The sequence below is a fragment of the Phoenix dactylifera genome, unplaced genomic scaffold (genome assembly GCF_009389715.1).
Source record: "Phoenix dactylifera cultivar Barhee BC4 unplaced genomic scaffold, palm_55x_up_171113_PBpolish2nd_filt_p 001037F, whole genome shotgun sequence".
In the NCBI taxonomy this organism is placed as follows: domain Eukaryota; kingdom Viridiplantae; phylum Streptophyta; class Magnoliopsida; order Arecales; family Arecaceae; genus Phoenix; species Phoenix dactylifera.
Window position 1 is genome coordinate 324 of NW_024068390.1, and position 24,605 is coordinate 24,928.

The following is a 24,605-nucleotide window of genomic DNA, read 5'->3' on the forward strand; positions in this document are numbered from 1 at the left end:
CCTGCCAGATCTCCAACCTTCCTTTACAGGTACCAATTTCCCTATGAAATCTTGGTCTCCAAATTTTTAAAAAATAAACCCACAATTAATTGATAGCAAAAATTTTACTGACAATATCTGGGTTCCATGAACTGAGATGCCTATATCCAAGAATGAGCTTACCTTCCAAAACTCCAGTTTATTTAATATTGTTTGCCCAACAAAATTACTAATATCTCTAGAAAGTGCCAGTTGCATAATTGAGTCGCCAGGGGTTAGTATTAGGCTTTGCATCTCCAAACCACCTTCTGAAGATTAGAGAGGAAAAACTAAAAAACTCCCAGCTTTTAGAAACCCTAAAATAATGAGCATGAAAGATCAGCTCTTGACAATCCAGTGTGCCACAACAGTTTCCACACATCTCGGCAACTCTACCTTTCTAACAAAGTCAGTAGCTTCGTGGAAGCCGCAACTGGACGTGTTGTAAATAAGAACTGTGAGGTTCTTGAAAGCTGTAGCCAAGAATAGCTGCTGCTATGAATTCTAGTAGTCGTTGGAAGCCGTACACAAGTAAACACCTTTCAGTTTCCCCAATCCACATGCTGGGGAACAAAGAGAAACATTAAAAAGGTCTAGTCTGTGAAACAGCTAAACCAACATATGCATAGCAACCCTACTATATCTCTCATCCGTGACTAAAATGGGCCAGCAAGTACGAAGTTTGAACAACCAAAAGTCACCGATTGCATTCAATTTTACAACTTCCACCAAAGAATAAAAAAAATCCAATGAAAAATGTGCTACCTCTAACTTTCACTATATTTCTAGCTTTTCAACGGTACATGCAGAAGCTTTTGATAATACACCAACAGCAAAAGAACTATTAATACTGACCAGAAGTAAATTTCCATTTAGCCTGGGGCTTCCATTGAATGATGAGAGATGGTCAAAGGATCTTCGCCAATATGGTTTCCTCTTAGCAACCTGACTGAAAGGAGAAAAAGAAAAAGCTAAGACTACATGCATAATATTTTAGGAGCAGTCAATGAATCCTGAGAAACAAACAACAAAAAAAAACAAAAACTTTCATGAATACAGTTGCTGACTCACGAGGTAAAAACAACCGATTGTCTTGTAAGCTCCCTACAAAGTTGGAGTAAGAACTGGCAATTCATCAAATGAAACACGGTCAGGCTGGAAAGCTAGGTATTCACCAGGCCAAAACATTTTACAGGAAAATATAAAGAGATTTATAAGAATACGTCTTTCCTAAGAATAAAAGAAATAACGGTATCACGGTGACATGACATCTTTCAAAACAAATTCATCTTATTGCACCATTCCCAAGTACCCACTTTGATTATTAAATAATACTGAAAATTTAGGAAAAAGCCAACCATAAGTAGTTTGGAAAAGGCAGGATGGTTATGATTATGGATTAATCATGTAGGGGAAAATAATCCAGTTAATATCTGACAACATAGACTGTCCGGTTCAACTTACATAAATCAGAGCAACAGTGAAAGTTTATTAGGCTCCCCTACATTAACACAGCAAAATGAAAACATATGCTTCCAACATTTCCAAAGAAGCTAATAGAAAAATCATGATTATTCAGGTGAAAAGAAAGCTAGATGAAACTACAAAACTGATGGTGCAAAGCTGCTTGTTGGCAACTATTTGAGACTACCAACAAATAATAAGAGAGATCAAATGTGATCATGACGTCATACGTCACCACCTGAATATTTTCAAATGAAGTGGCAGGTTTGGGTCCCTCCTAGGAGTATTCTGTTATCCACTTGCAGCTTTGACAACAGGCCCCAATTCAGCCTTTTCATGGACCCAAACCTGGATTCCTTGATACTACCAGCACCATAACTAGTAGTCACTGTGCACTAGATGGACTAGATAGAAAAAGTGTACATTCAGAGAAGATTGATTGATCACCAGATAACAAAATTTGGATTCTACACTTGTGGAACGAACTGCTTTAGGCTGACAGAGTTCCTTCATTACTTGTAGCTAATTCTTCATCACCCTCATTGCCATTAATGAGGATTGCACTGTCTGTAGAATCGTCTGCATCAGCTTCAACAGCTTCGACTTGGCCATCCTCTTCGACATTCTCATCCATTACCTGTACATGCATCTCATTAAATTACAATATAAAGAAAGAATAGAATCTGGTGGGAGCAGAAAAAAAAAAAAAGCACTAAGTAAATAAGTGAACAAAAAGCATGCGTAAAACAAAATGTTATACATAATCATAATCAAAGACCAACTTGGCAAGGGTCTAGATCAAGGACCACTGTGATAGTACCAGGGTCTATATTGGTTGTTTGGTGGTATGCTTTGGTATGCCTCCATGTCATTCTATGTCGGGTCCATACCGATACAACAGAGAGGGTGGGGGAGAAGAACGGGAGTAAAGAAAAGAGAGGTAGGGAGGGAGGGAGAAGGCTGTTGGAGTGTGGCGTGACATGGCAGAGAGTGCGGGAGAGGGAGAACAGGAGAAAGGAAGAAGCCACAAAAAGCTCTAGCAAATCGAGAGCGGTCCTCTATGGCTAAAAGCCAATGGGAAGAAACTCTTAGCACTACTACGGGCTTTTTCTGGGGGTAGGCACACATGAGGTTTGGTTTGTTTAAGGCATTTGGTGGAAAGAGACAAGGGGCAAACGAGTCCACTAGCTTCTCTTTCCGGCCTCACTAATACTGCAAACAAGCATGCAAAGCTCCTCTGAGAGAAGATTTTAGATGGGGCACCCCCAAGAGTGAAAAAGAATTCGATCTTTTTAAGCCGAAGATCAACTAGGAGAGGGAGAGGGAGAGAGGAGTGTCTGCTCCTTCACCGATCGTCCGCCACTCTGCCTCTCTTCCTCCCCCCCTCTCTCGCTTTTCCTCTTGTTCCTTCTCCTTCTCTCCCTCCTTTGCCGATTTTTCAATTTTAAGGCCGGAACTATTCCGGTCCGTCGTTGGTACGGCTTGGTACACCTTGAATGAGGTAGTTCAGGATGGTTTCACCTGACACTGGTGTGGATCACTGAGCATCTAGTCCAACCATTAGGTTAATGGGTTAGGCCTGATTTGTATTTAAACTATATCTAAAAAATCAAAAAATATAAATTTGTATATACAAAATATTTATAAATTTTCTATATCAAAAATCAATCTTAAATTATAGAGTTTTTTGCATGAATAGGCTCCTAAATTTTGGATTTTGCATGAATACCCTTCCAAAATTAATATTTGCATGTATACCCTCGTAAAACATTTGTTTTACTATTCTACTTTTTTTATTTTCGTTTTGCATATGTACCCATACTATCTAATGACGTTAAAAAATTAACGGTTTCAAATTAAAATGACTAAAATACCCTTAATGGGTAGATATGCAAATAGATCACGATCCCGATAGCAAGAAAGAAGACAGGGACAATAGTATAATTTTAAAAATTTTATTTTATTTTTAATTAATATAAATTTGATTTTTCTTAATACCATTAGAATAACTGTTATATTAGGGGTATGTGTACAATAACAGACTTTTACGAGGGTATACATGCAAATATCAATTTTGTAAGGGTATTCATGCAAAATCTGATATTTAGAAGGGTATCCATGCAAAAAATCCTAAATTATATGGATTTACATTCCAAACTACTTTATAGTTTTAGTATAAATAGAAAATAATCATATATCATCAAATTTTTTCAAGAAACTTGTAAGAAACATGCACAAAATGTACACAAAAATTATAATTATAAGTTATTTTTACATTTAATTATTTTAAATAATTAAGTTTTGAAGATTTCATAAAAAATAAAATAATGTATATTCATTTTTTTTCATAAACTATCTTTATTTTTCAGATAAGAATAAAGATTTAGTTATAGAAATGTCATAATATACTTCACATAACTCCAATATGTATTTAAATAAGTATAATGAAACATCCCACTAAACTAACTTTTAGTCATCATTCCCTGGCTTAAAGTTATTTGGTTGCACAGCAGTTCAGGGTCTTCAAGTGCAATTTTGAAACATTTTTCCTTGTTTTCTCCAAAAGCCGGTTTACCCGTGTCCACCAGTTCAATTATGAAACTGACCCATTGAGGAAGCAAGTTAGCCACTTTTCCTGTCTGACTGGCCAGTCCGGTCTGGCTTTTATACTTATGATCACAATATAGCAGGCCCAATGGCAACTATTGTGTTGGATTTTTATGGATCCTTGCTGTGTCATTCATTTTGAAATACAAAAGAAGGTTATTTTTTAGTTTCTTGTCTTAAGCTAAAACTGTGGCTATACCCAGTTTCAATGCCAATTAGCTACGCCCCAGAATTTTAGAACTTCCCCATAAAGCAAAATGAAACCGTTCAAGTTCTGCATAGACAAGACACCAAAAGTCTTGCCTATCATCTCTGATACAACAGGGAAGCACACAGAAGTGTTCAAATCAGTCGACACCGACAACCATCTGATGCGCACGCGCGCACACACTAAAAAAGAGTGTCGGTCTTGAATGAGAATGCATTATTTGTAGAACCTAACCATGCTATAAACCTTGGCAATAGAAATGCTGAAATTGATAAAAATCAATGTTGGAAGAGTTTCATAAAGCAACCAAATACAACATATTGGCAATGCTAATCTTTCTATATTACTAGCACAGGAGAGAGAAAGATATTAAAAAATTAGATAAAATCAAAAGTTCTCGAAATTAGGGTTTTTGAATCCCTGAATGCAGAGAATTCTAGAGAGAGAGAAATTTGGACTTGGTATGGTAACTCGCACTCCCTCTTTTTTCTCATCATAATTTTATTTGTTTTTACTCTTGTACATCGCACGTGCCGTTTGCCTGTATTGTTCTAGTGAATTTGCACATCTCCCAAAGTACAGCAACTAGTTCTCTAACCATCTAACCATGCCTTTTTATGCTAGATGAATTACATAAAAAAAGTCATCTCTTAGTGTTGACATAACTATGCCGTGATTATTATATTAGAAGGACCTTATTATAAGAATTCTAATTGATAAGAATTAATTTCTAAAACAAACTTATTATAAGAACTTTTTACAAGACAAGTGCAATATGCTGAGAAGGGTGACGGGGGACTATGTAAGCACAACATACCTCTTGGCCAGAATCTCCATTTTCGAGCGGCAAATTCTCTTCATCAACTTGCATGTGTTTGAATGCTTCAACAAGACTGATATTTGACTTTTCAGCGTAGCTTAAATATTCATTAGCAGGAGGATAATTATGTCTGTGGTAATGACAGAATATTCAATCAATACTAAGCAACAGATAAATTCTCATTAATTTCAGAAATAGGCCAGCTCCTCGAAAATTAATTTACATCAACTACCTACATGTTAAAAAGAAATTGAAAGAATCATAATCTTTAAATGGTTCAATTTAATTTTTAATCAAAATTCATACAAGTATTATGTATTCTGCTTGCAACTGACAACTCCAAGTGAAAACATGGATAAGCGTGTAACAGTGTAGCTTTTGAAATTTTAATTACAGAAAAAACCATACACAGCATTTTGTCACATGAAATTAATGGTACTAAAGAATTTGCCAACTATCCCATATATGCTTGGATGCCAGAAAGCTTTGTAATCTCTTTACAGGTTAAACCATGAAGTAGGCAAGGACAGTAATTATTCAATGACAATTTCTGTGGGGTTTTTGGTCAACTTGCTTGTGAGTTGCCTTTGCCCTGACTTATCTATCCTCATAGCATGAATCATCATTCCTTCAACTAACAGGAACCTCAGCAAACAGCTAATAGATTAGCCACACTATTTGGCTTGTACAAGAATAGCCCTGGAATGAAAAACAGGAGAAGGAACTAAGATGCCGACATAACCTACCTGAAACAGAATGTCAATGGTGCAGAAAGTGAGTAAACAGAGGTTATGTTCCTAAAAGTTTGCAAACAAATTGGTGAAATAAAAATTCTGAATCCTAACAATGCCATCTTAAATGCAGAGTTGTCCCAATTTCCCTTAAATATGAAATAACATATGTTTCTAAGATACCCTTCAAAAAAAAAAACATATGTTTCCAAGCTACGATAGCAGAGCTTCAAATAAATTGAATAAAATGCAACTATGGTACCAAAGAGGCTTATATTCCTAGTCAAGATTTTCTTCTATAATTGCAGTTTTATGAGAAACTATGTTTAATGATCACGTATATAACATGTTTGATCCGTCAGGCAAAGGAATCAAGTGATGTAAGTAGCTATTCACACAATAAACATTAAAGCATGGAACTGTTTGTCACTATAACTGGCCATACTAATCTTTAGATGCAAAAGAATGACTATGGAAGGGAATATTATAAAACAAAAACATGTATACTAAATTGAACAAGCTAAAGAAAGAAATGAGGAGAAAAACAAAGAAAAGAACAAGCAATGATCAGATTAGGGACACCTTTCATGGGCAAGATTAGACTCAACGGCAAGAGCAACCTGCCAGTCTTCAAATAGATTTGGATACTCTTCAGGATCAGCCAAAGACTCAGCAGCTTTAGGATTGACCTTCAGAGAAATAATGATAATCACAATCAAGAAAACAAATTGTGGCAGGTTAAACCTATGCAAACTAAATTCATGTATCAAATAAAGACTGGCAATATTTATTTTTCCGGAACCAACATGCAGTTTCAGGAATCCATTGCATTGAATCACAAATAACAGCTTGAGAAAGTGAAAAAGAAGGAACCTTGTTAAGATCGTTTTTCCAAATTGCAACAATCTCAGAGACTTTGCTTGGCAGGTAGGACCGTGCCATCAATGCTGCTTCAGGTATACGATTGCTGTAAAAGAATTTATGATAACAGTGAAAAATTGTCATTCTGTAGTGAATACAGTTTCCTTAAATGCCTAAAATATTATAACAAAAAGAACAATGAGATGAAGAATTGGTAATTAAAATATAGAGTATAATGCAGCATTACCTCTCCACCAATAGCTGAAGGCAGTCTTCCAATCTACCTAGCAAAAATAGACAAAGAAATGCAACATTGTTTTTCCCTTGCTCTTTAGCAAGAGATGCAAGTTTAGTTATTCCCTCAGCATCACCAAAAGCAGAGTAAAGAAGCAATAAACCACTCAAATCCACTGCATGCGACAAACATTCCTCAGCCAGCTCTAACTGCAAGAAATGAAAAAGGGAATCACTTAAGAATGGAAAATGCAAAATATCATTTCTTTACCTTCTCAACCTCAATAACTATTTCCCACATAAGGACATGAAGCACATTAGTAGCAACAACTCCAGCATAAGTCTAAGATGAAAATTCCAGATGACAACAATCCAAGTTATAGAATTCAGAATTTGTGCCCCAAAAAGCATTGTTTATCATTATGAGACAGAATATGAAGGAGCTTCAAGTTCCATTTCGTCATCGGTATTGAGGAGTAATCTAGTTTTATCATGTGGAAATACCAGCTTGATCTATTAATTTTGACTGAAAGCCAATCTATGTAAAAGATAAATAAAGTCAGCTAACCTAAAATACATCCATTTCCTATTTATACTACATATCAACTGGATGTTCAAAAATGATAAAAAAGCACTATGCTATAGTAAACTTCTATATCAACCATGTTACAAAATACAAATCTTATTTTTCCCATACATGATGCCTCGAATGGTGTGAAGGAAAAACTGCCTCCAATTGAGCAGCAGTTCTAGCACAAGCTCATGCACAGTACAAGTGCCTCTTGTAAAAAAGGATGACCCCACCTGTAAGGGCATGCTGCCACCCATCGATTGAATACACATATGTGTAACTTTCAGATAATCATAAGCATGACAGATTTGCTGTCATTATAGGTGGGGTACCTTCATGTATTGTGGCCCATGTGGCACAATTCAGCATGTGGATGACAGCATGCCATTTTATCACAGGACGACAAATCTATTTCTATGCCTCAAGTTATCTAAGATAGCAAGAAATTTTGATTTCTGTCTTGATGGCCAATGTAGAAGGGCTAGTGCAAGGTGTGCATATGTGACTGCATCCTGAAATCAGTCAATCTGCTACACTGCCTCTAGGTTGTTAGAGTAAAAATACATATTCCTTTTTCTTCTTTCTGAATTCATGGCTAATACAAACTTTCTAGTATTTGCAAAATTGTCCATTTAGCCATTTATATAATACTCACTTCATTTCCAGATGAACCTTATTAAATTACTACGTTCTAAAATACATTCATATACTTGTGTTATTGAACATGGCTTTAGAAGGATCCAAACTTCAACAGAAATACATATTGAAATAGATTTATTTCATGTAGCGCCACAAGCCATCAAAACTGAATGAGACACCAACAAATCATATAGAAACCTGCCTTAGCAGCAAAAGTCAACACCAGGTAAGAAAATCTCTACAGTTATTGAGTACCTTCCCAGTAGACATAGCTAATTCTCCCAACTGTTTCCATTTAGATTCACTTTGCACTTCAAGGGCTATTGCCTGCAAAGCATATTTGTCATCAACTGTGCAAAAAAAGGATTGCAAGATGGCTCGCTCACATGTTGAACCATGAAATTATCTATAATGTAGGCATTCAACCAACTATAGCATACCTTTGCAACCTCTAACCTCCCAAGCTGAATAGCAAGATCAAATTTGTAATTTGGATCAGTAGCTACTTCCAAAGCATCCTCTAGCATACCCCGAGACTCCAAGAAATGAGCTACACTGGCAATATAAATGTTCCAATTGAAGAATGGTTTATAACAAGCTTACAAAACTAGAAGATTAAGACAATAGCAGGAGAAGAAAGGTTATACATTCAGGATGATAAAACTGACCGCAAAATGCTCGACTGACATTCAGACTATGCCAGAGTAAAGATCCACATTAAATTATCAGGATATCTTCAAAAGAAGAAACTCATAGAGCAGCTATCTAGCTATCTTTTGCATTATATTCACAAATATCCCAATATCCCATTGCAGAATAACAAATTGAGCACAATGTAACTTTTAAACTAGCAGTTGGTTTACATGTCATGCAGAGAGAAAAGAGTACTATGCCAAAAGCATAAATTCAATCATGTAAACGGCCTTTTTTAAAATTAAAAAAAAAACACTATGTTCCAGTTGATTTCTAGTCTAGGGTAAGTAAAACTAAGAAATTATAGAAAAATATGGATATACCTATTGTGATGTTCCTTGGGAATTGATGGTAAAATTTCATTTGCACGCTCCAAGTCCCCACGCATCACAAGTGTTTTATATTCAATCAAACTAAGGAGTAAGGTGTACCCCATGACACTGCAACAGAAAAGATTCATGAATCACAGCAATTCATTGCTATGAAGGACAGAAGACTCAAGAAAAAGTGTCCAGTAAATTTACTTAAACTCCTTGTCAATAAGATACACCCGACTTTGACTAGCAAGATATCCAAGCAAGTACATAGGGCGGTCCAAGTGGAACATGGTGGTGACCTATAATTAACAGAACAGGTAGTAACAAACAATGAGTCACAAAACAATGTAGGTACCCAATTTTATATTTTACAAGTATACATGGCTACAAAGAACTTATCAGAATATACCTCACCACCAACACAATAGTTTAATCTCCAAGATGAATTATTGTAGATGAAACAGTCTCCAACCCATAGTCCTGTCCGGACCCGCTCATTTGTTTCATGAAGAAGCTCAAATGCATCGTCAACACCTTGCTCATCCATGGCCTTTCCACTTTCCAGACAAGAAGAAACAGTGTCTCTCTGTAGGAAAAACCTACACTTGTATCAACCCATCCATCACATGCATGGGTATACATGCGAGTATAAGAAAGTTTTTAAGTCAACAAGCTTACATTATACTTTAGGATGTAAAACGATGTGTCACTGGCAATTGTAACTAGGTCACCACTATCAGCCCAATAGAGATTCTGAAACAGTCAATCATGAATATAATGAGTACCAAAATTGATGCAGTTGGAAAACCCAAAGCTTGCTTGGTAAAGTTTAAACTTACTTTGACATTGACATCAATCCGCCGAATTAATCTGCATTCAGCCCAATCATAAAAGCAAATAAAGTCATTGGAACACATAGCCAGTAGAGTTCCCCCAAAAATACGTTCTGCTGAGAACGTAGGCCGTATACTTTTCTTTTCCTGAAATATGAAAATCTTCAAGTTCGGTTCCAATACCCATAAAACAGAATACGACACTGCTGCTTGCAATTTATGATTATAGAGTTTGCAATATTATGATGACAAGCAGACATGTGCAAGCATACATTTGTCAGTGACATAAATACCCCACAGACAATGAAGCGCCTAAATGATGATGGGTATCTCTAGCCTTAATTATTCTGAAGTACCTGATAGATGAGGCATAAACATCCTAACATAACTTCTTTCGAAATATAATTTTAAAAAAAATTCTATCAGAACACAGATTCATTGGACCAGGATTACAAAACCATGAGGTAATACAAATCACAATCTAGACATTATGCCAGTTAAGAATTCACCTGGATTCAAAAATGATAGTAATATTCTAAATAGTAAATATAATTATGATATGTGTGTGCGTGGATGAGTGAAGACACAAAGCAAAAATGAAATAATATAAGAGCCATATGCAGCAGATCTCAAGAAATAAATAGAGACCTAAAGAAACAGCATAGGGGATCAAATCCATGGAGGCGGACTTGCAGACAACAACCAATCAACAAGATAAAGGAAGTTAAATTTTTAATTCTTGATTATTCAGAGAAACTTGAAGAAAAAACATACAAACTTTGGTGTCGTTAATATCTCTGCAACAGTGCTTTTGCACTATATTTGACATGACAATATAGACGTTGCCTCATGTCTCAGAGAAATGGTGTTTCCTTTAAATAGGAGCTCCTGACCATCAAATGACTATGGGATTGACCAACCTCCACCCCCCAACCTCAAGAAGACGAAGAAGAAGAAGAAAAAGAAAAATATTATTATAAAACTAATTCTTAAACTTCAAGAGAAATAACAGAAGTGTAATATTTCCTGGGAAGGAGAATCTGAGGCACATCAAAACACAATATGACAGGTTTAGAAACAGAATCCCACTATGTTCAAGCAAAATCTTGCTGTGAAAATAAATAAACGGAAAAAGTTGCTACAGAAGCCAGAAAATTCGGCACTATGCAACATTTCCTGATTACGAGAGAAGAAACTAGATATAAGGCAAACCTGAAAGTTCTTGCTGAATATCCTAATTCTTGAAGTATTTTCCCTAACTGCATACTCTCCATCAGATGACCAGACAAATTCCAGAGCAGAGCCAAACGATCTATTTCTCCATGCCAAAGCGGTATATATAATGTATTCTCCATCTCCACAGACAACAACAAATCTTCCATTCGGATTGTGCTTTAGGCTCTGAATAAAAATAAATCAACAAAAAGTAAACATATGAATATTGAATAAAAATTGGAACAGCCAAAGTGCTGGCGACAGGAATTATGCACACATTATCTGTTATATACTCTGAATCAGCAGAAGTACAGAAAAATCAGCAAGTGAACTTTCTGGTCAAAAACAAACATTTCCTAGCTTCCCAAAATAACCATACTCATTTCAACAGTTAAAGCTAATATCTATTGCTACCTCATGGTAGGCGGTGTTTGGTTGGAGCTTGAGACCTAGAAAAGGGCCTCATGCCAGCCAAATACTATTTGCAAAATAGGAAAGAAGAGAAATAAGCTATGCCCAATCAAACCATCTTATGCCCATTTTTTGGCATAGGCTATTCCATCTCTATCTTGGAATAGGCTTATGCTCATTCTTTATGTCCATTTCACCATAGATTGTACCTCTGAAATTAATTTTACATTGTCCACTACATTACATATATATTATAATATGATAATCAATATATTATCTATAGCATTACTAGCGTGTTATATAAAATATTACTAGCATAATATAATATAACACGCAATATATTATATATAGTATTACTTGCATAAAATATTGTTATTCTTTTTGTACTGTAATAAGATGTTATAATAATATACTATCATAGTATAATATTATAATATGATACTGTAATATCCAATATTTAAATATAATTTAGTACGCTATAATAATAACATATAATATAACATTATATTATATTTATTATACTGTAATCATGTTTGATGATTCATATTAAATTTTTAAATTAAATTAGTGAATAAAAATGTCATACCATTATATTATTATAATTTATGATATAGATAATATATAATGCTATTCTTTAGTATTGATATTATATTTAAAATATTAATATTATCACATACAAAATATAATATAACAGGCCAAGGGTAGTTCTTTTCATTTCAAAAAATTGATAGTTTATTCCAATTTTCACCTTAATCTAAAAATTTTGACAACCAAAAGAATCTAGCACAAACACTCTGCATAGCTATGCCACCAGGCATAGCTTTCATTATTCCCATTTTCCTTGTTCCTACCTAATGCCACCACAGAGTTTTTCTAACTGAAGTGTATAGGACTACTGATTGTCTTAAAACTTTTATTTGAAATATGATGTCAATTATAAAATTTTTATTTAAAATGTGATATCAATTATAAACTCTAGACTCACTGAAAGACTTCATACGCAAAGTCGATATACTTACCATGGTCTTAAATTTAGTCTCGCGGAAAATGTACTGGGAACTTGGTACAAACAATATAGACACTGTAAGTACCTCCATCAAGTCTGCTTGCCCATTGAAGCCCCATCCACACCATTCCCTCTATTCAAGCTTTTAGGATGCATTGTACAGCATTTGCTACTAAGGTACAATTTAGGTGTGCCAAAGGTCTATCTTGCAATTGAAAAAAAGCTATATCACATGTACCCAAAAAAGAAGGAAAAAAACCACATCATGCAAGAACACTCAAAGTGCAGCAAAGAAAACTATGGAGAAGATAACAGAGCATAATGCTGAGACTTCGAGAGTTACCAATAGTATGTTGGACACTAGATCCCCACCTATGTTACATTTCTAAATCAGAAACTCCTACTTACTCATTGAGTTGAAAATTTTGGTGTTATACTCAATCTCCTATCTAGATATTTGACATATAAAATTTTGATATAGAGCACCATAATGATTGTCTTATATGGTAGATTATACAGATGTCTTAAACCCTTTAATTAACAAAAATGTCATATTACTGTTCAGGCATCTTCTCCGAAGCTAAATGGCTAATATAACTAATAAGTACTTCAGATATTGGCTGCCTATTGAATTTCTAATGAAATCTTGATTTACTTGGAGTCCAACTGCAGAGTCCACTAAAATAACGGATAAAACCTTCATCTCATAGAAGGGCTTTTCTGTTCTGCAAAAAAAGAGAAGTACAATAGCAAATGACAAACAAGGCCTTAAAATGTCATACCATTGAACAAGCCATTTCTACAGCTCCAATAAGCACAGAGCCTAAGCAGTTATCACCAAAATTATGGAGTGAAGAAACTTTTTTTAGACCAAGAAGTCGTGACGTCAGATTTTTATAGAGAAGCTCATAACAAAGCTTCCTCTGTCCAGAACTAGCAATATTATTCCACGTGAACATCAAATGAGGTAATTCAAATTGGTTACTGCCACTCTGTCTTTCCAGTAGAAGATTTTTTCTAAGCAATCTTTTTCTTTGGGGCTAAGAAAAGAGGAGCCGAAGCCACCCAGGTTACAATCTTTCAAGGCACGACACCTTGAGAGTCCGCCTCAGCAAGGCCTAACAGTCTACATGGAGATCAGAAGACCAGAGCATCCGGCCTTTCTTCAATCACCATACCCATTTTCTGACTAGTTTAAAAGTCAAAAAAAAAATTCAACAACAAAATGTGGCACAAGCAACTGAATGCTGAAAAGCAGGCATACTTGTGGATAAAGATCACAACTCCCCAACTCCTTCACAGCCAAAGGCAATCTTTCTCCGTCCGTCACCTGAAAGAGTTAATCATACATCTCAGCCAACTCCCATAGGATATAGAGCAGCTTCTATAGAAAATATCATGCTAACTAACCTCAAAATCTGCACCAATTGTTTTTATGTTTACAGTTTGAATTTCATTATGCTTAGCCCATATGATTTTCCCACTGTTGTCCATACTAGCAACAGGTACTTCACGGCCAATTTTTATCATAATGGTTCCTTCATCATAACCAATTACGACCCTGCAATTACAATCATCAATGCATTAAAACGAGAAAATGACAATAAAGTCAAATCAGTAAAGAAAAACTACTAGGTTTTCAAAACCAATTGAAGGACAAAAATTTCACCACATATAGACTTAAAATAGATATAGTAAAAGTATCATAAGATGATCCAGGCTAAACTTAAATGATTATAATGCCTCCACAAGCCACTCGTACCATAAGCATAACAATCAAAAAAGCAAGAATTGAGATTTGATACATTTACCTCCTTGATCCTTTCATGTATCCCACTGCCCAAACCCGTTCAAGTCCATAATTTAGTGTGTTCTCAAGGCTGAAAATGACCAGAATCAGAAAGCAACCAAGGAGGAAAAGAACATCAATCAGATACCTTAGTTCCTCAACCAAAAAGCAAGACTAGCATCGTGCACCATAATAATGTCCTTCGAGCAAAAACATAAACATAAAAATGAATATATGTAATTTCATAACCAACAATATTTCATCTGTATCTACTTTAGTAAATCATTCTCAACTTGAAATATAATGATGAATAATACTAGAAACACTTTTGATCAATATAAAGTTGACAAGAAAAAAAGTAGCAAATAATGATTCATTGCCAAGGTGCCTCAAATGTGGAGGTAAGTACCACAGTTTAAACAGCTGACATTTCAAACCAACAGACAAGAACCCATAAACTTTTTGAATGATGAAGAAGCTAGTAGACGTGGGTTCAGCAGTACCATCCATCTCACCAGGTCAACCTAAAAACTCAAATTCCAGTGAACATGTTATCAGGAAGTGGCAGGCACTAAAAAGAATGAAAATGCAAGCAATGCAGTGAAAGGCAGGTCCCTACTAGTACATGATCATGTGTCAATAAAATATAGCCAAGACCAAGGTCTGCAGAACCGCACCGGCCTCTCTCTTCCTCTCTTCCTCTCCCTCCCTCTCCCGCTCTCTCTCTCTCTTTTCCTCTCTCCTGGTACCGACTCGTCCTGCTGGGCAACCGGTACTGTGCCCGGTACCAATTTCGCCGACGTTGGTCAAGACCTTGATGAGCATCATCATATCATCATTAACATGGTTAATTTGTCATTTATGTGTTCTTCCTTTTCGTTTTCAAAGTAATTGCAACATCAACAAATCAACATATCTTTGCAGAATAATCATTTTATGGATCACAAGTTGCCTGTTTCTCCAAGCAGTATTTTGTGACGAACTTTCTGGGGACAATATTAACTTGCAAGAAAATTTAAGATCCTAAGTATTTATCTGTTGTTATAAAAATTGAAATATATTCCTATATTATATTCAACAAAAGCACAAACTTTCACTTTCCATCCTACGACAACTATAGTTGACCTATCAATCTGCAACTGCATTCTTGATTTCCTTTTGAAGCCATCCTTCTTACTTCTGTTAGTGCATGATACGTACTGAACAATGGTACAGTTTGTATTGTTTGTTTTTGATCAGCAAACTATAACAAGCTTGACCCTTATGTAATTCCATAGAGATGTTCAACTGTCAGTACACCACCACTGATTCCCATCACATTTATCATCCAAATGGTTTCCCTCTTCATATGCATGATTACCCCAAGCATAAGTTATCCCATATTAGCATTCCCTCCAAACTTTGCTATCATTCTACATGGCCAATACATCCCCAATTTGCATATCAGTTACCTCAAATATTCATATTGATAATATATACGCATTTTTTTGAGATAGAGAGTAAGAGAGAGAGAGAGAAAGAGAGAGTAGGGGGGCAGATGCAGAGCCCAAAACACAGTAAACAATGTGAGGAACCTCCATGATCTAAAACATCCATCACTTGATAAGATTCTAATAGCAATAACTAATGCATGAGAAAAAATAAAAATAAAAGCAAGAACATAGATCTATGTGGCACCACAATCGATGATATCACCAAGGTTGAAGAGATATGAGAGTACTCGCTAAAATAAGGGTACTACATGAGATGGAAATCACAAGGATAGACACAAAATATACTAGACTGAGCCATACAGCATTCCCCAAACTCATACCATCCAAATATTGCTCAAATAGGATTCACTGGCTCATTACCATGATATGGTGTGAACTGAGTCTGATTTCAACACCTTTTTTGCTAAAGAGCATTTCCTGCTCATTTGAAGGTTTGTCCTAGAATGGAAGAGACACACATCAAGACTAATAACAGATACAATGTTGTCCCCCAAATGCCACATTAGTAACTACAGGCTTCATTTCCCCTCCATATAATTTTGTTCATGATATGTTTAGTCACTCTTACTCCAGCGCCCATGTTGTCCTTCACATATAGCCATCAGTGATTCTAAGCTTTGGCTCTTTTTCCAAAAGGCCTCTACCAAAGGCCACTGAATCGATCCCAAGATGGAGTAAGAAAGTAATGGTCAGGCATCCTTTCAGCAACAAGCTGAAAACACAGGGAGATGGATCCTAGTCTGGTATAGAGAAGTAAAGCATTCAGCCTTCTGGAAGCAACAGCTCTACCAATTGAAATTAGAAAATGCAAAGTATAGACTGGAATTTTTTTTAATAAAAAATATGAAGGGAATGACAATATAGAAATAAGAAAACTTAATAACTCTGCAGCACACTTCCCTTACAAACTTTCAACTTAACAATACTGAAGACAAAGATTATAGGTAAATACTATAAGCAATATATTAAGTAAAAAAGTTAGCAGATTATAATAAAAATAAAGAATATATGTTACATATGCCTTGTAGAAGACTCAAGTTCTATGCATGTCATACATCACTTATGTAGACAAAAATTTGGTAATTGTGTTTCAGGTTCAATCTTCGACTTCTTGTCTACGCCTTGGATATAAATCAAATCCCTATTTAGATGTTAAAACTTGTTTCCTCTTTGAATAGATTCATTCCATCTATGGAATCTTGGAGGTTCACTGGCATGAGCTGGAATGAAATAAATGATAATATAAGGTGTTCCTATCCACCAACTGGCCTCCTAGATTTCATGGCGGGCCTCACTCTTACCTTGAATTGCGTTAGCCATAGAGATACCACTAATAATAAAGTGTCCATATCAAGTTGAAAGTGAGCCTTAAAATATTTTTAAACTTTTAATAGATCATACATTGACTCATTGAAGAAATCATATAGAAGGAATAAGGCTTGTCATCAAATAAAAAAGCTATAGAAACAATGTAATGTGTGACATGAATAATCTCTTTTACAGAGACTTTTCAAATTAGCATAAAGCAGTATAATACTTTCATGATAGAATTGCATAGGTATCAAGAACAGAACGATCATCGTTTAGGTAATACAGAACTTACCGATATGTAGTCCCATGCCATATCCTAACAGTTCCATCTTCAGAACCCGTTATTATAATTGGCAGCTCAGGGTGAAAACAGACAGCTGAAACATTGTGCGTGTGGCCTTCCAGTGTTTGAACACAACTCTTGGTTTGGTAATCCCAGACCTGACAGCATAAAATCTATCATCAGGAATGCATCAAACTAAACTAAAGACATAGGCCAGCAATGTAGAATTAAATGGCAGACCTTTGCAGTATGGTCATCAGAACCAGTAATTAGATACGGCCTATCACCACCAGTAAAGTAATCAACACAATTTATTCCTTTGGAATGGGCATCTAATGTAAAATTTGGGTCTGGCGAACCAAGATTCCAAATCTGGAAGATAAATTTGGTAGAAAGATTAGGTAAACTGAAATATGATGACGAATGATAGCCAAAAGGTAATATTGACTTCACCAATGTGGGAAAAAAATAAAGTGAGACCTTTATTGTACGATCAAGGGAGGCACTTGCAAAAGTATTGGTGTCTTTTGGATTAAAAGTGACTTGCATCACATAGTGAGAATGTCCCTCAAAAATCTGAGTACACATCCAACCCTTCTCCCAGTCCCAAAGCTTTATCAACATGTCATCAGATGATGACAGAACATATGGAAGTGTTGGGTGGACAGCCACACACCTAATGTAATCTGTGTGTGCTTCAAAAACTTTAACCTTGTCCATTGTATTATAATTATACACCCGAATGAACATATCATCTGCTCCAGCAACAACCCACTGTTTGCGTGCTATAAATTTTGCTGATCGCACTGCAAAGTTAACATGTAAACTTCCAAATGAACTGCAAGCCATACTTAAAAAAAAAGTTACAGATATGAGAAGATCAACATACCAGGTAATTCAGTCATCTCAAACGATTGCACAATAGTCTGTAGGAAAAAACAAAAACTTTAAATTAACTTAATCAAAAAGTATAGCAACAAACGACAACTGTCTAATGACTCTTTTAAAAAAAAATTTCTAATAGTTGATTAGGTAAACTTCAATGAAACAAAAACAAGATATGCACAAAAAGGTAAAAACAGCAGAACTCTGAACAAATATTTAAGAAGGTATCAGAAAGGCAGGAAGGTGGCAATCATATGCATGTGAAACATTTTCACTTTTATTTAAAAGCGTGGGGGGGAAGGGGTTTTTTTGGGGGGGGGCACAAGGCGCTAAACCGGGAGGGCAGACAGGAAAGCCAGAGCAACCAATGTTAGGATGTTAGAGAATAAGAGAATTTGACAAGTCACTACAATATGGCAAAGAAATGGAAAGGACAAGTAACTACAAGAGGGTGTTCTGTAGAATTGGATGTTAAAATTTTGTAACCTTTGCTTCTATTTTTGGGACAGACTGATTTAAATTTAGAAAACAGCATAAGCAACACATTAGCAAACTTATTGACTCCTTTAAATCCCTCTATCTCTTTTCAAGAAATTGATGAAGCTTCTCTTGAACAAAAGATGCATGTGGAATTTCATTTTACTCAGAAAAGAAGGCACTATCAGGATGAGTAATTTTTACCCAGGGAGTCAGCTAAAAATGTACAAATAGCTCCGACCATTAGACATTAAGTAAAATAATTCACTACTAAGCTGATCCTTAAAAAATCAATTAGACTTTACTGATCCTAAACCTGTCATATAGATATTAAGTAAAACAAATCCCTTCTGTCTTCACCTATGATTGGTGAACCAATCCAAGTGAATTTGACAATATGAACCTAAGTTATGTAGAACATGTTCATGTCAATCCAAGAACCACATGAGATGAGTGAGATGATGACTGTACCAATGGTTATCTAATTTAGCAAACACTTTGCCATATACATATACATACGTACATATATACATATACATACATGCATACAAATATATAGACTCCACACCTAACCAATGGCATGATTAGTATGACATTAAATCTGATAACAGAAGACAGAAGTGTCTCATCTTCATATAGTTATTTTAATGCACAAAAGTATGGGAGTTTCATTATTAATAATATTTTTGAAAATAATGATGACAATGTTCGGTAGCAAAGAAGCATAATATTCAGCATCATTATTATGCAGTATGTTCCTTAAGTGATCAAAATTGGTTTTAGAATAGGCAGCAAAACATAGCTATTATGAAGTTTTTGCCTAATCAAGAGTAGCAGCAAATTCTGCCATTATGTATCCACCATCTCAAGAAATTAGAAGATGGAGGTTACATGAGATAAGCTAATGGAAGAGGAAGAATTCGGTGGACAAAAGTTACTTGCCTGTGTTTGGTAGTTCCAGATGCAGACACTTCCAGAATAAAGACTTGCAAGAACCCTACAGTAAGAATTATAAACAAGCAGGATTATCAGTTATGAAAACCTATAAACACTTTGCTTACATTTACAAAGAATGCAAAACAAGCTATGTAATTTTCAGAACACAAAAATTAGATGCAAATTTACAAAATAATCATCAAGCGCAATTATTGAGACATCCGATTACCATGGCTCTGTTGGATGCAGATCCACAGATTTTACTCTTTCTGACCTTTGAGCGAGTTTCCTCTGGTTCATAGATCATCATAAGCAATATTAGTATAAGAAATTCAAGAACCAGAAATTAAAGATCCAACTAGAGGATCAAGAAATGCATAAGATCTAATTAATTTCTATTAAAATATTCACGAGGATGGATAAGAAGTACCTTTATTTCTAGTCTGAGAGGCTGCAACAATCGCCAAGGCCACAAACAAATCAAGAGAATAGCACAAAGAAAAGAAAATTCGTCAGCTATCACTGGAATCCTAGATCTCAAGAAAACCCAAAGTCGTACCAGATCCAAACCGATAAATCGGTACAAGAACTACAAATGCATGAAAATTCGAAGGATTTACACATGATTCGAACAGCTGCTCGACAGTTCCTATATCGAAGAGATTCGGACCAGATCTAACCTCTCATCAAGCAAGAGAGGCGATTCAGGAGACGCGAGTTGAGAGAACGTACCATCTTGGCCTCCGAAGCCGCGAGGCGATCGAGAGGCGCGGGGCTGCGGGCAAATCCAAGCGGATCAAGAAGCCAAAAACCCTAGAAATCTAGGATTTGGAACGGCCGAGAACGGAGGGGACGAGGGGGAAAGCTGGGGAACGACGAATCTTCTCCGATGAAGGAGAAGAAAAGAAAGATCGAGGGGGAAGCAGAAATATAGATGCTCTGGCTTCGGGAGCGATGGGAGGAACGGGGGGCAGTTCGCAAGATTGGTAACCAAGAACAACGGGGAGAACAAACGAAAGGACATAGATTTTGGTAAATTTACGGAACAGCCCATCCTTGTAATTAATTCCTAATAGGGGATAAAATGGATCGTCGATAGGTGATCATTCCATTCCGACCGAGCAGACCTCGGCACCAATCAGGATCAGCCGACCTCGCCCAAATCTCTCTACTACTACGATCTGCAGCAATCTTCTCCAACGACATGCCCCGAACTCGGGGCACCAAGCATCTCCAACGACGTGCCCCGACCTGAGCTCGAGGCGCCAAGCATCTTCAACGACGCGCCTCAGCTCTAGCTCGGGGCGCTATCGAACCTCAGAATCGAAAAGGCCAAGCTAACCTCGGAGTTCGCCGAACCGACCTCATCAAACATATATCGTGGCCTCCAAGTTGGCCCGACCTCATTGCTCATCAAACTAACCTTAAATAAATGTTGCGGCCTCTAAGCGAGTCCGACCTCACCCACGGCCGCATCCACGTGCGCACCTATGCTCGCCCCTACGCCCGCATATGTGATCGTATATTATAACCTTACCGTGCCATGCTTTACTTGCTGGCAACTCTACGACATGATGACTAGGGGCCATACCTTGCTGCCAAGTGCCATACTCTGTTAACGCCTGCAATGCCATACCGTGTGCAGTAACAACTCGAAACCTGTGCCCCAAGCAAGCCATGGCCACACGCCACCTGGCCTTCACCATTTTCTCCCATAATGAGGACAGGCCATACCTCCGCCACTTGGGCACCTCTGTGGGGATGATAAATAGCTCAATCAGGTAATGCTTAAGGACTTTTGGCTGCTCCACCTAAGACTCACTCTAACTTAATCATCAGAGGGCTCTCACCAGAATCCCACCTGTGAGACTTTGTGCAGGTCTGTCAGCGCATAGGAAGAGACGTCCTTCTTCCATCCTGATCGGTAGCTTCCCTGACTCCTCCGGTGTGGTCACCCTTGGGCCGAATTTGAACCACAACATTTCGTACTACAGAAAGGGCCTAAGTCGTGATCATGAGATTGAGGAGACACGGAGCTTCAAATACATCGAGGAGTCGGGCACCAACTCCCGGCACTCGTTTCAGAGTCCACCCCTTGCAGCACCTATACCGGTGGACCAAACTCCTCAGGTCCAGCCAGAGCAGTTTAATCTGCTCATCTAACAAGTCCAAATGCTTGTTGCGGCCATTCAAGGCCTGCAGCAGACAGTAGCCCAGTCTACGCTTCCTCTTCGCGGGTGCGAGCTCTCAGGATAGCGCTCGCAACTTTACTCCCCTGCCACGCGGCATATGATGGTCAACGAAAGGGAATACGACCGACCAAGGAGTAGATCTCCCCAACTTGAGAGAAATTTTCCTCAGCCCAAGAGCTCGGCTCGTTCGAGGTCTCTCCAGAAGTTCAGAAAATACACTCCCCTCACCTCTACCTGTGCCGAGATTCTTATGAAAATTGAGGGTCAAGCTTACCTCTGACCACCACCGAGGATGCGACCGCCTGAGTCGCAGAAGCGCTCGAACAAATATTGCCGCTTTCACAAAGATCACGGCCATGATACGGAGGACTGCTATCAGCTCCATGATGAGATTGAGGCACTCATCCGCCAAGATATGTTAGGCCAGTTTGTTTATGCTCAAGCGGACTAGGGGGAGCTCGAGGAATAGAGCCTAGAGCCGCGCAAGAGGCAAAATAACATCCGCCCCATTGCGGGCACCATCGATGCCATAGCCATGTATCCTACATCTTGGTGGCTCCTTGACCTCGGAGGGCGGTAACGAAGGCCTCATCCCTACCAGCCCAGGTCAGCAGCCCGGGGCTCACAAGCTGCCACCCCTGGATGGGACTTTAACTCCTCCAGATTGGAACTCTGATCTCAAAAGTATATTATCAATGAAAGTTGTCTTTTAGGCTTTTTTTAAAAAAAAAAATGTCTTTGAAATGTCTTAATGGATTCGACACGATTTGGTTGTTTTCATGGCAAGCCCATAATTACAATATATGACGCACCCCGATCCAAGCTCGGGGCGCCAAATATCTTTGACAACGCACCCCGACCCGAGCTTCGGGCACCAAATATTATTGATGACTCGCCCCGACCCGAGCTTGGGGCGACAAATATCTTCGATGACATTCAATAACATTTAACGCCATTCGATAACGTATGGCGACCTCAACTAAGAGCTGAAGAGGCCCATCAACACAAGCGCCCTGATCTGAGTGGAGGCATCCTGCAAAATTAACTAAGAGCCGAAGAGGCCCATCAACACAAGCGCCCTGATCTGAGTGGGGGCATCCTGCAAAATCAACTAAGAGCCGAAGAGGCCCATCAACACAGGCACCCTGATCTGAGTGGGGGCATCCTGCAAAATCAACTAAGAGCCGAAGAGGCCCATCAACACAGGCACCCTGATCTGAGTGGGGGCATCTTGCAAAATCAACTAAGAGCCGAAGAAGCCCATCTAGAACGACGCGCCCCAGCCAAGTTTGGGGCATCTATTTCAATGACGTGCCACAACCTGAGCTCGGGGCGCCAAGTATTCTTGCCGATGCACCCCGACCAAGATCGGGGCACCCTACATTGTGTCGATCCACAACCGCAGGCGCTAAGAGCCGAAGAGGCCCCATTGATCGCAGGGAAGGATGTCTCGAGCCTAAACTCGGGCGCCCTGCCGTAACAACTGCGAGTCAACAAGACTCCCTCGACTTCAAGAAAAATATTCGAGGGCGACCCGACCATAGATCAAGCACCCCGATTAAAGCCTACGGAAATCTACAAGGCAAGAAAACTTATGACGACCCCCTACCTAAAAGATCCTCTAACACACCGTGGTGCAGAAGTAAAAGAGGGACCCTGATCTCGATTCTCATAAGAGGGTTCGGAGCAGACCTAATGCTCGATTTGGGTGCCCAAAGTGCCTTAGTGGGCAAGCCCGGGAGCAGCTAGCTCTTCACCAACTTTCCAAGGTTATGACTAAGTTGGAAGTAAGGGCCGAGCATAGTAACTTGGCCAAAGTTACCTGGCAGCGTAAAAGCTAAGTCAGCGCCTATGTTATGTAGTTAGGGTTCTGTTAGCCGAGCATAGTGATTCGACACAAGGCACAAAGCAAGGCGAACCCAAGTACTTGGCCAAATTTCAAAAACACAAAATGCTAAAGATGTATGTTCTATTGATGATTAAAGGCCAAAGGCCGAATACAAAAGAAACCAACCTTGAGGCTGGATGGAATACACAAATAAAAAAAAGAAAAATGGGTACAAAGGACAAAGCTCAGGTATCTTGGGCAGCCTCAGGCCCGACTTGAGCAGCGGCCTCGATCCCAGTGGCGACTTCGGGATCAGCTCTAGTCCCGACCTCAAAAGTAGCTCCTAGAACGTCTTCATCCGCAGCATCGGTGACGAGCTCACATGCCTCGGCTGGCTCATTCACCTCCGGCGAAGTCGCTTCCTTGGCAGCCCCATGTAGATCGGATGAAGGCTACTGAGGTCGACTTCTGGGCAAAGTCGCTGAGCCTGATCCCGACAGTTTTCAAAGCCCTAGATTAGAGCGTCAGTTGTCCCCTCCGCCAGCTCGTTCACATATTTCTCAAACTGGCGGAAGTTCTGGATGGCCTTGCGGACTTGCTCCTCCGTGAGCCTTTCAAGCCGCTCAGCCCTTAGCCTCATAACCTCGGCTTCGCACCTCTGGTCGCCCAGTGCAACTTCAAGCTCGGAAATACGGCCCTCGACAGTTGAACAAGCTCGGGCATGCTCGACCTCCATGTCACGGATCTGGACGAGCCTGGCATCGATCAGAACTTCGGCTGCCC

The 24,605-nt window shown here is 38.2% G+C and overlaps 1 protein-coding gene across 4 annotated transcripts; it reads right to left on the minus strand.

Annotated features, from left to right (window-relative positions):
• Positions 1-601: 601 nt before the first annotated feature.
• Positions 602-20,783, minus strand: LOC103697512 (coatomer subunit beta'-1). Of its 4 annotated transcripts, none has more exons than XR_003383573.2 (26): positions 20,535-20,782; positions 20,233-20,253; positions 20,032-20,093; positions 19,809-19,863; positions 18,394-18,430; positions 17,985-18,310; positions 17,745-17,876; positions 17,514-17,662; positions 14,440-14,508; positions 14,039-14,189; positions 13,893-13,958; positions 11,209-11,397; positions 10,003-10,143; positions 9,842-9,916; positions 9,573-9,749; positions 9,371-9,462; positions 9,170-9,286; positions 8,594-8,708; positions 8,409-8,480; positions 6,957-7,153; positions 6,722-6,815; positions 6,431-6,537; positions 5,115-5,247; positions 1,930-2,119; positions 1,090-1,142; positions 602-963 (listed from the first exon to the last, which is right to left on the minus strand). XR_003383573.2 is itself a non-coding variant. In XM_008779384.4 (25 exons), exons 1-24 carry the CDS (start codon positions 20,535-20,537, stop codon positions 1,973-1,975), a joined length of 2,727 nt encoding a protein of 908 aa, XP_008777606.1. In that variant the 5' UTR covers positions 20,538-20,783; the 3' UTR covers positions 602-963; positions 1,930-1,972. The 4 variants fall into 4 exon arrangements, 2 of the variants coding, with proteins under 2 accessions (XP_008777606.1, XP_008777605.1); XR_602583.4 differs by having other exon boundaries at positions 602-967; XM_008779384.4 differs by lacking the exon at positions 1,090-1,142 and having other exon boundaries at positions 20,535-20,783.
• Positions 20,784-24,605: the final 3,822 nt, after the last annotated feature.